Genomic DNA, 14270 nt, shown 5'->3' with positions numbered 1-14270 from the left:
CCAGAACAAATCCCCTAACTCGACTGTAAAACGAATTGCTGTGAAGCACAAATGTACTGAGGGGGGAAAAAAAAAAAAACAGATTTCATAACTATGATCAAATACACTTGCTAATGTACTTGATTTACTAATAGTTTTAGTGAAATATTAGATGTTCTCCAGCCGAAAACCAAATAAATGTGTTTTACACATTGTAATTTGCAACAAAAGTAATGCCAAGTTCTTGAGATTTTTTTTTTAATTATCTTCAGTGGCAAAAGAAAGAGTGCACAGTAGTTAATTGTTAACAGGTTTATTGGAATCCCTTGATGTTTCTGCAAACACAGTTATGGCAAGATCTGCATCAAGATATACAGTTTAGAGGAACTAGTTGCATCTGTCTTTTGCTTATGTTGAATATTTCCGTACTGAGGAGATTTGCTAACAAGTATTGTACAAAGCACTGATTTTTATTTTTTATTTTTATTTTTTAAAAAAAGGGGAAAATCAAAATATGAACAGGAAATGCTCTTTTGTCACAAAAGAGATATGGCTTTGTCACTTTAAACAATGTATAGCACACAGATTCAGATTTATCCCCCAAAAACTGAAAAATCAATATCCATTAACACGAGTGTTAATGTGCAAACACAACATGTGATCTGTGGGTTTTCACTAGTAAGCTGTATTTTATTCTGATTCAACATACTGGTTACCTTAACCATACTTCGCCCTTATTTTGCACAAAGGTGCTGCTTGGTGGTAATGTGATTTGTACAAATGCATAGTTTTACATGTTATTAGACTCCCCAAAAACACATCTAAAAAGTCATATGCAGACCGCCAAAGCTGAAGTAACAAGCAACTCAAAAGCGTGAATCCACACCAACTTTCAATATTTCAAGCTTCATCATTTGGTGATGGAGAAACGCAAATTGCAAACATGCTGCAACAAGCATGGAAATCCATATTCTCTTAAGTTGCTGATGGACGCCTGAATACATATCAGTGTTCACGTTCAATTTTGCTCCCTGTCCTAGTTCTGTCTTTAGGTTTTTCTTACATAAAGGTTGAATTTGTTTTATACTATTCTAAAAATGGTATATATTTTTCATAAACTGTATAAATAATAATAAAGAGCATTGTTGGTTCACAAAAAAAATAATGAAAAAAAATGTGCAAATCTAAGGAATTCAGTGTTGACATTTTTTACTTGGTTTGATTTTTATGTATTTATTAAAAAAAAAAATCTGGGATACAAATGTTTGGCAACCACAAGTACTTTTCCTTTCAGCATAATATAGCTAACCTCTGATGTGAGCACTGCACTGTGTTTGTTTTTAGATTTGTAGGCGAAGCGAAGAGGAAAAAACACAAAAAAACATACAATTAGTTCACATTACTACAGAGCAAAATGACAAGTTTCAACTTTTCGACATTCAGGGAGTAAACAAGTCTCTCTTGCTGTGAAAATAAATATAAATTAAATGTATATCCATCATGCTCTCTGGCTCTTGCTCTGGATTCTGATTGATGGGCACTCGGTAACGGTTAAGAGGGAAATGTGTGAACTTCATCCCAACGTCTGACAAATATTTAATATAGAAATGTTCCATACAACATAATAATTCACTGATTTATTTACAATAGATACTGTAAAATGGTAACTTTTGTGAGAAAAAAGGCACAAGTTTCCCTTCTTAAATACACTGTAAACATCTTTTCAAAAAGCATGCATAAACATTTCACTTTACAAAAGATCTCATATACTCTTTTTAGACAAATTTACTAATATATTGTGTCCAGCAAAATAGAATCTCTCAAAAATACTTCACATACATCCTATGAACCTTTTAACACGTATTCTCATTTATAGATCTGTGTATTTAAAAAAGGGAAAGGTTGGAAAAAAGAGACTAATGTAAATACCTTTGCAACATCTACTTTTAGGTCCATCAAAAACTTTCAACGTACAGTGTATTGACAGAAATGGGTTTTGCCTGGGTACCACAGATTTGATTGTTCTTTTTAAAACTATTAGAATTATGGTTTTTGTCCTCCAACAGTCTTTTACCACCAACCTGCTACATCAAAAAGGCAAACATCAAAAGTTCTTGGACCTTTCCAGTTCACAAACGTCCCACCCCACCCCCCAAAGCACATTACATAACCAACACAACAGCAGAACATCTAATATCCCAATTATCACATTATCGTGTCTGTGCAAATCAAAATCAACCAATAGGATCGTTCTAATCCTATCAGAGAAAACCAACAATGCCCTCTCAAAAATAAGTCAGCTTTCCTGTGCTTTAAAAGAATCCGTTCACTTCCAGAATACAAATTTACTCAACCCTTTCTACAGTCGAAAACAAATTAAGGTTTTTGAGGAAAAGATTCGATAACAAAACTTAAAATGCAGTTTCAATGTTTTTGATGGAAAAAATGCAATTTAAATACTTATTATCCACAAATGCTCATCTTGCACTATCTCTGCAATGCACGTCCATGACTTCACGCCTTATAGTGGACTTCAAGATTTCTGGTAATTACATACCTTACTGAACTTGTCAAAATGTTGGTACAGGCACGTTTTTACTACGGCTGTTCAGAATTAAAAATATCCGGGAGTGTCGCTAAAGGTTAATGCTCTATCATATTGGAAATATGCCCTACACCAAACCCAACCCTAAACCTACCCAGAATGTTAACAATTGCAAAACTGATAGAAAAATGCATTTGTTGACACAGCCATGCTATTTTAACCTCCTCAGGCGGATTTGAGCTGTTTTATTGAACTGTACTTTCACAGGGTTCATACCAGAGCTCTTTATCACTCAAGTGCAACACTGTATCATTTTCAAATTGCACAGGATGTTACAATTGTTTTAAAGTCATAACATAATATTCTGCAAGTCACTGTCTGGAAATTAGGTTTTATTAATCCAAACTCTGTACTTGTAAATCATATTTTGTGTGATAAGAAATACAAGTTGTTGGAGTTGCCTCCAGTGTTCATTTCAGCTGGAAACTGCAGTGATTCGTACATATAGGTACGTTTTTTTAGTTTTGCAGAAAGGTATATAGAGGCACGTATTTCCAATGAGCCTATGTTGGCGCAGTTAGTTCTTCGTCTGTGTACTTTGTTTTAAGAAGGTAGGGTAGGCCAAAAACTCCATCTTAGTTTCTCCTCCAACTTCAAAATCATCCAACAACGTTGTTTTAACCTTTTTGGCAAAAGGGCATTTGACTTTCTTTGCACGTTCACTTTGTAAACACTGGGTTGGTACTTCCGCCTATGTGATGCATGAGGTCAAGCTAGTGCAAGATGAGCATTTGTGGTTAAAAAGAACTTCTTCTTTTTTTTTTTTTTTTTTTTAGAAAATGACTGATCGTTTCGGTAGATAAGACCCTTATTCCTTGACTGGGATCATGTAGAGCCCTTTGAAGCTGCACTGAAACTGCAATTTGAACCTTTAACCCGTTGGCCAACATTGAAGTCCACTATAAGTGGAAAAATCCTGGAAAGTTTTCCTCAAAAACCTCAATTCTTTTTGGCTGAAGAAAGAAAGTCATGAACATCTTGGATGACATGGGGGGTGAGTAAATTATGAGGAAATTTTTATTCTGGAAGTGAACTAATCTTTTAAGAAATTTGAGAGAAAAACAGAAAAACACGCACACAAACGCGCAAAACACACGCAAACCTTCATTGTCTTCAGACTCACAGCATTTCAGAACTAGCGGTACCTCTCAGTAGCACAGTGGGGTTATGAATCACGAAACAGTGGTCCAAATTCCTTTTTAAGATACAATTCATTCAAGTACTCTCAAGTCGACTGGTATTTCCCCAAATAGCCATGTTTTAATTGCAAGGTGGTTTGAAACAAAAACGTCCTATGTACAATGTTTGAAAAATATTCCTACAAGCAACAATTATAATCATACGATACACATATATTGTGTGTTTATGAGCAGGTTACTGTTGTTATTAGTCCGCGTAACCCTGTCTGTTTCTACTACGTGGACTACGGCCGTTATTGTCGTTTACTAATATGAAAGCTGTATGCTTCAGAAAAGCTGATTTTCCCCATACGGTATCTAACTGTACATGTGCTGCTACTGAAAATCATCTACTATTTACGTTAAGAAAACAGAAGCACCTTGTTAGAAAATGGCTTCTAGCTGGATTGATTCTTTGAGAAACAAAAACTTCACAATCATATAAAATGCTCTTTTTTTCTGGAACTGTATTTAATTAGTACTGTACTTTTGTCTTAATGTCAAAAGGGAGCTGGTTTAGTAACAGCTTAGGTACGGTTTACTAAATTTGCTACAGTCCAAGCTCGCACACAAAATGTGGCGTGTGTTTGCGTGAGCTCAAAATTTTTTACAAGACGAGCCATAATATTTGCTGTATTGCAAAGTTGCAAGTTTCTCTGTCTGATCCAATAGCTTTTTTTTTTTTTGAAGCTGCCATTTTTCAGCTTATCAATCATCAGGCCACTGCAACAGCGTAGCCAGTACTCACTATGTAAACACTTCAAGTCATCAAAATACACATTTTTGCAGACAAATTTAGATTTGATTCTTTCTACAATAACTTCCGTGCACCAATTAGTCAGCTATTTGACACATTGTAGCCCTTGGAGTATATTGTATTTCCTCTTTGCAAACACGCTAATTTAAACGACTTTTCATGAAAGTGATACAGGACATCTCTCCGTCTCAATCAGCAATAAAAGCTGTTTTATTACTGAATCTTACCTGTAATTTAATGAGCGGCAGATTGTTGAGAGTTACATACAAATGCAATGGTATTTACTGGCAGATTGACAGGTTTGGGAGTCAAGGATATGTCTAGTATGGGCCCATATTTCTGTGTGTGTGACGTATTCACATGTGACTGTGCACTATAGCTTTACCAAAGAATATGGCTTCATATCCATATAGAACACCTCAGCATTGTCTTTGGGGAACAAAGTCGCATGAAATATGAGTTCTTCTCTGTTGGCCGGGTACAGAGATCCCTCATTGCCTTCCCTCGCTACGCAAGCCTTATATGGCTTTAAACCAAGCCTCTCGTTACGCCTTGCTTTGTGCATAGCGGGCTTGCTCGTGTTCGCTCTCTGAGGGCTGGGTGTCCTCTGCTTTTCCTCTCATTTGATCCTTCATTTTTCCCTCCTTATGTGAGCTCTCAGTCATTTCTTATGAAAGAAGAGGGTGTGTGTTAGGCCCGACTCCACCTTTGGTATCTGGTCGCTGATAATTTCCACCAGCATCTCGGGGAACTCGACCTTCAGAGCCTGGGATTCACGGAAAGTGTAGAAACAAAAGTCCAACAGGCTCCCCACAAGCTGTAAAGACAGAGAGAGAAGGCACTTCTGTTAGATTTAATTCAAACTGACAGTGCTTATCATTAAAAAGATGTTCTGGTGAAACATGAGTCTGGGTAAACACGCATTGATGAATTAGCAAAGAAAAGACTGAGCTCATTTACGGATGCGCCGTCTGCACTGACCAAAGCGGAAAAGCTTTTAGGCGGAGCTTGAACTTGTTTCTCTTCATCTTACAAATTAATAAATCAACACTGCTGTCAAGTGTTCTTCACCCCCAAGTGCAATTCAAAAACGTCTTTTCCAGTACTTTCGTGTGCTGTTACAAAATGTTGAGCTGGCAGCAATGCAAAAAGTGATTAGCAATGAACAGCCCTCAGAAATAAGCTGAGGCTCTAATCTCTCAGTGGCAACATGAGGGATGGCGGGTTTTCATTTGAATGCACACTTGATATTATAACTCTTTAATAATCTACAGCTGTAATTATTTTAACATCCACCGAGTTTAAATATTAATGGCTTTCAGCTTCTAACCACATGAGAAATTGTGAGCTACTTCTAATGAATGAATATTAAATATTTATTCAGTAAACATCAGCTCAATCTGATTTGTTTTTAGACAAATATTTGAGCTACTTGATTTAAACCAGAATGCATGTAGGTGTTCATTTCACTTACTACAGGCACAATCTAACACTTTTTGAATTTCTCAAGTTTGTGTAAATCCACGTGGGGTTCACAGTATAATTTTTATCCACACTTGTCTAGTACAAATATGTCACTTTGTTTCATAATTACAGTGCATGCGCTTACTTCAAAAGAAAGGAAGTGAAATGTGACAGCATGCCCCGTAGTTGGGGTACACTGTAACATGTGAGGGGCATGTTGTAACATGACCATTTGATAGCTTAAAATGTTATCTGATCGAATGAAAAAAACCTACAGGACAAACTAAAATATTTTGTCAGTAAAATAAAATGATTAACTTTTTCAAATAAAATCATGCAGTTTTTTAAGAATTAACAGTAATCAAATTTTTTGAGTTTCACAATGAACACATCGCAACCATGCGTGGGACGGCCCTGATCGCAAAACACAGCTATACAGTATAGTTCAAAACAATGTGCGAAAACAGATGAAACACATTCAAACATTCAGAAAAAACACTCCCCTCCCTCCAAACACAGCTCTCATAGAACACGAGACACATAAACGAGCCAAAATGCTTTACATTACTTGAAATAATAATTTCTGAACATTAAACATCGATTGTCAGTCTTTATCCACCTGTTTCTTGTGGTTTCTTATTAAAATCCATAAAAGTAAATAGTGAAAATTACATCGATAATGTCATAGAATAGCATAGTTTAATAATAGCGGGGCACATTGTAACACAGCGTTACAACTTTCCCAATCAGTATGACTGGAATATAAAACTGGTTTGTGCCTTCTGCTGGTTTGTGAAGCATTCTTTAAATTTAGAGGTTCTCTGCTTTAAGGATTAGTTCACTTCCAGAATAAAAATTTCCCACGTCATCCAGGATGTTCATGTCTTTCTTTCTTCATTCGAAAAGAAATTAATGTTTTTGAGGGAAACATTTCAGGATTTTTCTTCATAGACTTCAACGGGAGCCAACAGGTTGAAGGTCTAAATTGTGGTATCATTGGATCATTTTGCTTACATTTATACCTTTCAGTTTTTAAGATGAAAGCAAAAGAAGGATTCAGTGTTATTCTAAATTAAAAATACAACAACAATAAAACAGACTAAGGCTACAATTTTGTTTTGTTTTGTTTTTGCACAAGAATACCAGCATGTTCACTTTCTCTGGTTTAAGAAGCAATATTTTACTTTAGCTGCTTAAACCAAATCCTCCGTCTGCCAAAGTTTCCTCGATATTTGCATCATTTTTTCCACGAGCTGTGTGCACATTCGCTCTCGTGCTGACATGGCAAATACACACCAGCGCTCGCACAGAAAGTGCTTCTTCACGTGATCAGTAAAATCTGACTCCTGCTACATTGTGCCGCGGCTCTGCAACCCGCGGCGTATGGAGCAGATGCTTTGAATCAGCGCAGATCATGCACTCGCACAAATGCGACCACGTCAAGTTTTAACTCGCACATTGTCAAAAAACTGTCGCAGTCTAAAGCCCTGCTCTACACGATCCCAGCTGAGGAATAAGAGTCTTTTCTAGTGAAATGACCAGACATTTTCTTTAAATAAATAAATAAAAATGGATATACTTTTTAACCACAAATATTCGTCGTGCACTAGCTCGACTTCACGTAATCACATTGGAAAGGTCACGTGTGACATAGGCGGATATACCAACCCACTGTTTAACTTCAGTGAATCTGCAAAAAAGGTCTTTTACAAAAAAGGTAAAACAACGTCAGAAGAATTTTGAAATGTCAGAAAATGAGATGAGACGTGATTACGTAATGAGCGAAGTCATAGACTCACATTGCAGAGATAGTGCAAGATGAGCATTTGTGGTTAAAAAGTATAAAAGTTGTGTAAATTTTATTTTTTTTTTTTAGAAAATTACCAATCATTTCACTAGATAAGACCCTTATTAATCCACTGGGATCATGTAGAGCCCTTTGAAGCTGCACTGAAACTGCAATCTGGACCTCCAGCCCGTTGATCCCCATTGAAGTTCACAATATGGAGAAAAATTCTGGAATGTTTTCCTCAAAATCCGTAATTTCTTTTCGACTAAAGAAAAAAAGACATGAACATCTTGGATGACATGGGGGTGAGTAAATTATCAGGAAAATCATCTGTCTCATGTTCAACTCAGGAAGCCTAAAGCTGATTTGCTGTTTCATTATTTAAAATTAATCTTACTATAATTAGGACAGATCTTATTGAAATTAGATGAGGTTTTTCTTACATGACAGGGATTAGTCTAGGGAGGGATAGTTAGGATATCTATTTGTTAACTGTTTATATGTGCCTCTTGATTTTCAAAAGAACATGTAATTATTGCTGGATAATTAGAGCAGGACTGTATCTGTCTTTGCTTTATCAGCTGTAGTCAATAACAGGGGAATTTCGACTTACTTCGTGCATTGCGTCCAATAGCTTGGTGAGCTGGAAAAAGCGCTGCCACGTCTGGCCGGAATTGTTAGTTGCTTTCCCAACGGAGCGGCGGAGCTCCTTAATGTAATTCACCCGCATCTCCTCAAATGCCCCTTGATTCTTCAGACCATCTTTGGGCACTGTCAAAAAAAAAAAAAACACTCTGTATTAGTGGCCAGTTTCAACTTAAAAACTTAAGTTAAATCATCTTAAAACTACAGGTCATTTTAACTCACTACAATAAAATGAGTTAAAATGACTTGTACTTTTAAGTTGATTTAACTTAAAATTTTAAGGCAACGGCTAAACTTAGGATTTTAAGTTGAAACTGGTTAAAACTTTTTACAGTGTATATGTGAGTGAAACAACACTATTTTCTTTTAAGATATCTATCTATCTGTTTATCTATCTATCTATCTGCCTCTCAGTCTACCTTCTCAGGTGATTAATGTTCCCTTGTGTGAAGTTATTCAGGAATAACTCAAAGTACTGAAAACTACTTTCACTTTTGGCAGATGAGAGATAAAATCTCATTCAGGTTGAAGGGAGTAATTCTCTCATATCCTGTAGGACAAGTGCACTCTTGGCCTACACCCAACCTTGTGAAATAACATTCAGCTTCTGGACAGCTAAATAAGAAACAGCTCATCCTCACGCTCGTTCTATCCATCGCTCAACAACATACAAATAACATCTATTCTGATAAAATTATTATCATTCTGTTGCATCCCACTGACTGGCTAATTGAACTGTTTGCATTTCTGTTCGTCTCAATGTAGTTTTGATATTAATTTTTGCAAACAAATCAATACATGCTGAACAGCAATTATATAATGGCACACCTTAAGGTAGTAGTGATAATTATGGCAAATGTTATAAAAAGTACCAACATCATTTCTTAATGCTGAGTATAGCCTTCAGGCACAAACAAGTTTCAACTCCAGTTCCTAAGCACAAAAGTTGTGGTTAGAGTGGTTACACATTTTGTGAACATTATCAAATTACAACAACAAGTCCTTCAGGATGTTTAAAGCTCTCAACTCTGTGTGTTGAATGAAAAGCAGTTCTTCACCTCATTAGCCACAGGCTGCCATTTAAAGCCCCAGCGAATAAAAAGTGGGGCGATTATGCCACGCTAATCGTGTCTTGTCATAAGAAATAGATTCTTCTGCCTGTAAAATCTGTCATTTTGTTAACACATCTGACAGGAAGAGTTAGTTAAAGAGCTTTTCAGCAAAATCAGCCTCAACCAACAGCATGTGGCATAATGTTGATTACCATAAAAAATTATTACCTCGTATTAGAAAGAAAGAAAGAAAGAAAGAAAGAAGGAAAGAAAAAGAAAAGGCGAAAAAAAATGGTGAAGTACTTACATTACATTACATTAATGGGGCAATTTTTGGAGGATTTAAAAGCAAAAGTCATATAATTTCTCCATCAGAGCAAAAATCAAGGATACAGTGGTGCACTTAAAATGGAATTAAATGGAGCACTTTTTTTTTTAGATTTTAAAAACAGAAATGTGAAACTTATTACAAAAGCACTCATTCATTCTCCTGTTAAAACCTGTATATTATTTGAGCTCTTAAGATGTTTTTAGAGTTGTTTTTGCAGTTACACTATCTGTCACAGTTGTAAAATTGAATATATCTTTGCACAGGAAATAACTTTTTCCGTGCAAAAAATATGTTAACACGTATTGCTTACGTCTAGAGGCTAATTACTAATACTATTGAGTGATTTAATGTTTATGGATTGGCCATAGGTTTTTTTTTTTTGGGGTCACATTCAAAATAATTTATGTAAATGTTTGTAATCAACATTTATGCCACAAGTGCTGCTGACTGACCTTAATTTGTATTAAACCTGGAATATTCCTTTAAGCCCCACTTAAAATTGTAATTTTGTCATTTAAAAGCTTAAACATTTTGCCTGTCCTGTCGCTTTAAAATTAATGCTGCTTAATTTTATGTTTTGTTATATAAAGCAAAGACATTACATAACAAAAGTAGGTGTCCAAATACTTTTATGAAAATAAATGTAAGACTTACTCAACAAAAGCTGTCCTCCATAAGGTAATTAACACTAATAATAAAATACAGTCACACTGACAGCTTGAATTGTACAGACATATTTCTTTTTGTAAGAATAGGAATATTTCTAGGTCTACCACAAGCAAAGAAAAAGGGTTAAAAAAAGGTTAAATAATGGAATTTTAAAAAGTCAAAAAACGAGAGGGGATTTAGTGTAGTGACTCACTCTTTAGCAGGTCAACACTACCATTGCAAATAAGGTCATGTGAGAGCCTGCAGGGCTTCTGAAACCTTAGCCAAGGTCAAAGAGGAATAACAGCCTCTCTCTTTCTCTCTCTCTCTCTTTCTCTCTCTCTTTCTCTCTTCATGCTAAAACAGTAGAGGGCATGACACAACAGCTTTGGCAAATCAGAAAAGGCTGATAACATCAAAATGAACCCAAAAAAGCATTCTGAAAATGCTGCATTATAAAAAAATATATCAAGTAGTAACCATAGCATAAGATAACATGCCAACAAAATGTCATTAATACATAGAAATGCAACATTTGCATATAAAGTAGATCATAACAAAGCACTGTAGTCTACAATTATCTGTGTAATGGGTTGGTTTACCCGTGAAAAACAGAAACCGGTTATTTATATAACAAAACAGCGTATCTTATGTCTTGAAAAGCATAGCAAAAGTTGAATTAATTGCCTCTGAAGCAGTAGTGACATACATAAGCCCACATCACAGATTTTTATTTATATGTTGATTTTATGTCAGGAAAACTACTTTCCCCCTTTTTTTTTTTTTTAAAGAATTGCTTCATCAAAACCTTGAGCTCTTCAAAAATGTACCATCCCTGACTACTCGGCCCACACGTCTCCTGTTCTTTCTCCTTCCATGAAGATCTCTTTTTGGAGAGAAAAACACCAGCTCTTGGAGCCGTGCCCATCTCCTGACTGGATTTTATTAAGTACAGCAGGGCTCTCTGGAAAGGCTCCAGAGGATCAGCAAGTGGTTGTGGATCCCAAACCTATCCTGTATGAGAATTCAGAACTCAAACTTCGCTCTCATATGCTGTAAACCCAGGGGTGCGTTGGCTGTGCCAGTCTGACTGAACTGAGAGAATACTGCTCTTGTATTTCGGAGCAGGATCTAGCATCCAAAAGAATTATTATACATTACATTACATTATGTCATACCCTTAATCTAATCCAACTAACAACAATAGCAATTTAATATTATAATAATATGAGGATTGTTATTATGTTAATTAATAACAATGTTTACTGCCGTTCAAAAGTTTGGGATCAGTAAGATTTGTAATGTTTTGTAATGTAATGTAAAAAAATGCTCATCAAGGCTGCATTAATTTGATCAAAAACAGAAAAAACTGTAATATTGCAAAATGTTATTACAATATAAAATAATGGTTTCTATTTTAATATACTTTAAAATATATTTTATTCCTGTGATGCAAAGCTGAATTTTCATCAGCCATTACTCCAGTCTTGATCCTTTAGAAATCGTTCTAATATGCTGATTTATTATTAGAATTATTAATGTTGGCAACAGTTGTGCTGCCAAATATGTTTTTGGAACCTGTGATACTTTTTTTAGGATTTTTTGATGAATAAGTTAAAAAAGAGCAGCATTTATTCAAAACAGAAATCTTTTCTATCAATATAAGTCTTTGCTATCACTTTATACCAACTTAACACATCTTTTCCGAATAAAAGTATTAATTTATTTAAAAAAAAGAAAGAATAAAAATTTGCTGATCCCAAACTTTTGATCGGTAGTTATTGTAAAAGATTTCTATTTTAAATAAATGTTCTTTTTAAAGAAGAAGTCCACTTCCAAAACAAACACTTACAGATAATGTACTCACCCCCTTGTCATCCAAGATGTTCATGTCTTTCTTTCTTCAGTCGTAAAGAAATTATGTTTTTTGAGGAAAACATTTCAGCATTTTTCTCCATATAGTGGACTGATATGGTGCCCAATTTTGAACTTCCAAAATACAGTTTAAATGCAGCTTCAAATGATCCCAAATGCAGTTGTAAACGATCCCAGACGAGAAAGAAGGGTCTTATCTAGAGAAACGATCGGTTATTTTCATTTAAAAAATACAATTTAAATACTTTTTAATCTCAAATGCTCGTCTTGTCTTAATCTGCCTGGACTGTTTTTGTTCCGGTTTATGACAGTTAGGGTATGTCAAAAAAACTCCCATCTCATGTTCTCCCTCAACTTCAAAATCGTCCTATATCACTGTTTTACCTTTTTTGTTAAGGGTGTTTGATCTTCTCTGCGTGTTCACCTTGCAAAGACTGGGTCGGTACTTCTACAGTCATGTAGGATGATTTTGAAATGATTTTTGAAGTTGAGGGAGAAAATACGATTGGAGTTTTTCAACATACCCTAACTGTCTTGAGTCAGAATACACAGAGTTCAGGGAGAGAAAGGCAAGACGAATGTTTGAGATTAAAAATTATTTAAATTGTATTTTTTTTTAATGAAATAACCGGTCGTTTCGCTACATAAGACCCTTCTTTGTCGTCTGGGATCATTTACAACCGCATTTGGGATCGTTTGAAGCCGCATTTAAACTGCATTTTGGAAGTTCAAAATCAGGGCACCATAGCAGTCCATTATATAAATGTTTTCCTCAAAAAACTTTCTGTCTTCAGTCTTTACGACTGAAGACAGAAAGACATGAACATCTTGGATGACAAGGGGGTGAGTACATTTTATGTGAATCTTTGTTTTGGAAGTGAACTACTTTAAGTTTTCATTCATCAAAGAATCCTGAAAAACTGTTCCCAGCACTGATAATAAATCATCATATTAGAATGATTTCTGAAGGATCATTTGACACTGAATACTGGAGAAATGATGCTGAAAATTCAGCTTTTGATCACAGAAATAAGTTTGATTTTAATGTATATCAAAATAGAAAAATGTTATTTTACATCGTAACAATATTTCACAATATAACATTTTTTTCTGGATTTGTAATCAAATAAACGCAGCCTCGAAGAGCATAAGAAACATAAGATCCCAACGTTTTGAATAGCGGTGTACATTATTGTCAATCATAGTATACACATATGTATGGGACACTATTAATTATAACGACTTGCCAAAATATGATTTCACTGTACAGGGAAAGAAAAGCATTTTCTTTTCTGTTTGTTGTCCCAATGTGATCCATTTGCGCAAGCAAAGCAATATCTTCTAAAAAGCAATTACTTAGTGACACGTCTTAAGGTTGTTGTGGTCATTAAGGAAAACTTTCGATTTCAACCATGTTTTTAAGAAGACTATATAAGATAAAATGATAGACATCATTCAGTACTGCCAAATGTACCCTTCAGACTCAAGTTCGATTGTAATTGTAATAGTGCCTCAGCATTAGACTAAGTGCACAAAGCTTGAAAACTTGCCCAAAAGAAATTCTGAGTTTGCCTCTCAGCCATGATTTAAAGCCTGCAATTAAATAGCTTTTATGTTAACTCACTTTATGAATTAAAAGGACCAGATGGACAAGTAAATAAATAAACTGATGATGTGAAGATGTTTTAAATCTAATTTTTTACTCATTCTGCCTTAATTATTGCAACGTACAGCACAAACAGGAAAGTAAGGGTGTGACAAAGGGAAAGAGATCGCGACAGACTCTAACCTGGATATCAGAGAGCCAATAACTCTTATATATATCCTAAGCATGCGCACAACCCACAGCGCCAACTTAAAACTCATCGACCCCAGCTGTCTATGGCTCTAGGCACAGGAACCTGATTTACCAGTTTGTGGCTATAACTCACAAGTTTCTATTTTAAG

At 35.3% G+C, this 14270-nt stretch overlaps 1 protein-coding gene across 1 annotated transcript in view; it reads right to left on the bottom strand.

Annotated features, from left to right (window-relative positions):
• Nucleotides 1–3332: 3332 nt before the first annotated feature.
• The window catches only part of nr3c2 (nuclear receptor subfamily 3, group C, member 2), a 96942-nt gene continuing 86004 nt past the window's right edge, over nt 3333–14270 (bottom strand). Inside the window, exons 8-9 of the mRNA XM_051117237.1 lie at nt 8386–8543; nt 3333–5336 (exon numbers count right to left, since the gene is read on the bottom strand). Of these exons, the coding sequence (XP_050973194.1) occupies nt 5181–5336; nt 8386–8543 (314 nt within the window). The 3' untranslated portion in view covers nt 3333–5180. The remainder of the gene's footprint in view (nt 5337–8385; nt 8544–14270) is intronic.

This window comes from Labeo rohita, chromosome 1 (genome assembly GCF_022985175.1).
Source record: "Labeo rohita strain BAU-BD-2019 chromosome 1, IGBB_LRoh.1.0, whole genome shotgun sequence".
In the NCBI taxonomy this organism is placed as follows: Eukaryota; Metazoa; Chordata; class Actinopteri; order Cypriniformes; family Cyprinidae; genus Labeo; species Labeo rohita.
The sequence above is the reverse complement of the archived record's forward strand: the minus strand, read 5'-3'. Positions and strand labels throughout refer to the sequence as shown.